We start from the raw sequence: 2,200 nt of genomic DNA, 5'->3' as shown, positions 1-2,200 counted from the left end.
GTCGGGCTGCAGCAGCTGACCAGCACCGATTGTCCGGCACTCCCTAGTGAGATGACCCCAGTACCTCAGTTGAAAATGCAGAAATCACCGGTCTTCTGTGTCGCTTGCGCTGGGAGTTGGAGACTGGAGCTGTTCCTATTCGGCCATCTTGCTCCGCCCCCCAGAACTCTGTTTTCTTATACCATCTGTCTGAATTTATAGTTGTCATTTTTGTTGTCTTTGCTCCTCACTACACTTAAGGCTAAATGAGAGTAGCGGTCTTGTCTGTTTTATCTGCAGAGCTTAGTAGAATGTCTGCCACATTGTAGGCATTCAGTGCATATTTGTTCAATGTATGAAAGAGAAAATGTTAAAAATGCACAGTTTTTTATACCGAAAAAGTACTCATATATTTTATTTCTACCTTGTTTTCTCCCTGACAGATTCTGTTAGCCTACCAATAATCCAAGACACATTTTGTTTATGTGAATGCTTACTGAAACTTAAGAATAATCGCTGTGACCGACTTAGAGTAAAACTTAAACACTTGGAAAATACAGTCAGTGTACTACAAAATGAGCTATTTGAAGCAAAAAAGGCAGCATTACAGTTAGAGCTTCAAAAAATTGAATTGGAGAAAAAGCTGTACAATTTGAGGTATGACATTCTAGTTCTAAAGAAATATTTATATTAAAGACAATATATCAGAATTTTTGTAATTGCTGACTTACCTTCTGCAGATGAATGAGGGAGAAACATTTTTGGTCTTGCAGAATATGAAATTCTTGGAAATAATAAAACAAATTATTAACTGTGAACTCTTCTAATAAATAAATGTATATTCTTTGCCTTCTTAATGGCCATATAGAAGTCCACCATATAAAATCTTGTTATTCGTTTAACAAATTGTAATTTGGTTTTTTAAATTATCTTGTTCTTATAATTAATGATGTAAGGAATATCTTTTATCATCATCATTATTTGTAGGCACAGGGTCTCACTCTGTGCCTGGGGCTGAACTTCACTGGTGTGACCATACTTCCCTGCAGCCTTGAACTCCATCCTCCTGCCTCAGCGTCCTAAGTAGTTAGGACTCCAGGTGCACATTCCCATGCTTGGCTAACTTTTAAGTGTTTTGTAGAGACAGGGTATCACTATGTTGCTCAGGATGATCTCCAACTCCCGACCTCAAGCATTCCTTCTACCTTGGCCTCCCATATCATTAGTATGACAGGCATAAGCCATCATGCCCAGCCCAGAACATTTTTTATATAAATCTTTTTCTACATTCCTAAACTGTTTACTTTGAATAAATTCTCTAATATAGAATTACTTGGTTGAAATATAGGAACTTTTTAAAAAGAACTTGGATCATTATTTCTTAATTTTTCACAAGAATGTTTGTGTTAATTTATAGTTCAACCAACAGAGCATGAACTGGTCACTTTTCTAAACCCAAAGTAATTTTTTAAAAATTTATACAGTTTTGGCTGGGCATGGTGGCTCACACCTGTAATCCCAGCACTTTGGGAGGCCGAGGCGGGCGGATCACAAGGTCAGGAGATCAAGACCATCCTGGTTAACACGGTGAAACCCCGTCTCTACTAAAAAAAATACAAAAAATTAGCCGGACGTGGTCCTGGGTGCCTGTGGTCCTAGCTACTTGGGAGGCTGAGGCAGGAGAATGGCGTGAACCTGGGAGGCGGAGCTTGCAGTGAGCTGACATCGGCACCCCTGCACTCCAGCCTGGGCGACAGAGTGAAACTCTGTCTCAAAAAAACAAAAAAATTAAACAGTTTTATTCTTTTTGAAAACTTTTTAAAAATTTTCATAGCTTTAGGGATACAAGTGGTTTTCGGTTAAATGGATGAATTGTATGGTGGTGAAGTCTGGGATTTTAGTGAGCTCATCACCCAAATAATACACATTGTACCTCAGTAGGTAGCTTCTCATCTCTCACCCTCCTCCCACACTCCCCCACTTCCGATTCTCCGATGTCCATTATACCACTCCGTCTGCGTTTGTGTACCCATAACTTAACTCCCTATTATGAGTGAGAACATGGTTTTATTTGGCTTTCCATTCCTGAGTTAGTTCACTTAGAATAATGGCCCCCAGTCCCTTCCAAGTTGCTGCAAAAGACATTATTTCATTCTTCTTATGGCTGAGTAGTACTCCATGGTGTATGTATACCACATATTATTTATTCCATTCATTGGTT

The 2,200-nt window shown here is 39.1% G+C and overlaps 1 protein-coding gene across 1 annotated transcript in view; it reads left to right on the top strand.

Moving 5' to 3' along the window:
• Window positions 1–669, top strand: part of LOC108521943 (coiled-coil domain-containing protein 144B-like) — a 63,730-nt gene extending 63,061 nt beyond the window's left edge. The window contains exon 8 of the mRNA XM_017861973.1: window positions 423–669. Within this exon, the coding sequence (XP_017717462.1) occupies window positions 423–432 (10 nt within the window). The 3' untranslated portion in view covers window positions 433–669. The remainder of the gene's footprint in view (window positions 1–422) is intronic.
• The last annotated feature ends 1,531 nt before the right edge of the window (window positions 670–2,200 follow it).

The sequence above is a fragment of the Rhinopithecus bieti genome, unplaced genomic scaffold, assembly GCF_001698545.2.
Source record: "Rhinopithecus bieti isolate Rb0 unplaced genomic scaffold, ASM169854v2 scaffold_63305, whole genome shotgun sequence".
NCBI classification, from domain to species: domain Eukaryota; kingdom Metazoa; phylum Chordata; class Mammalia; order Primates; family Cercopithecidae; genus Rhinopithecus; species Rhinopithecus bieti.
Note: the sequence above shows the minus strand (reverse complement) of the source record. Positions and strands in the feature narration are given on the sequence as shown.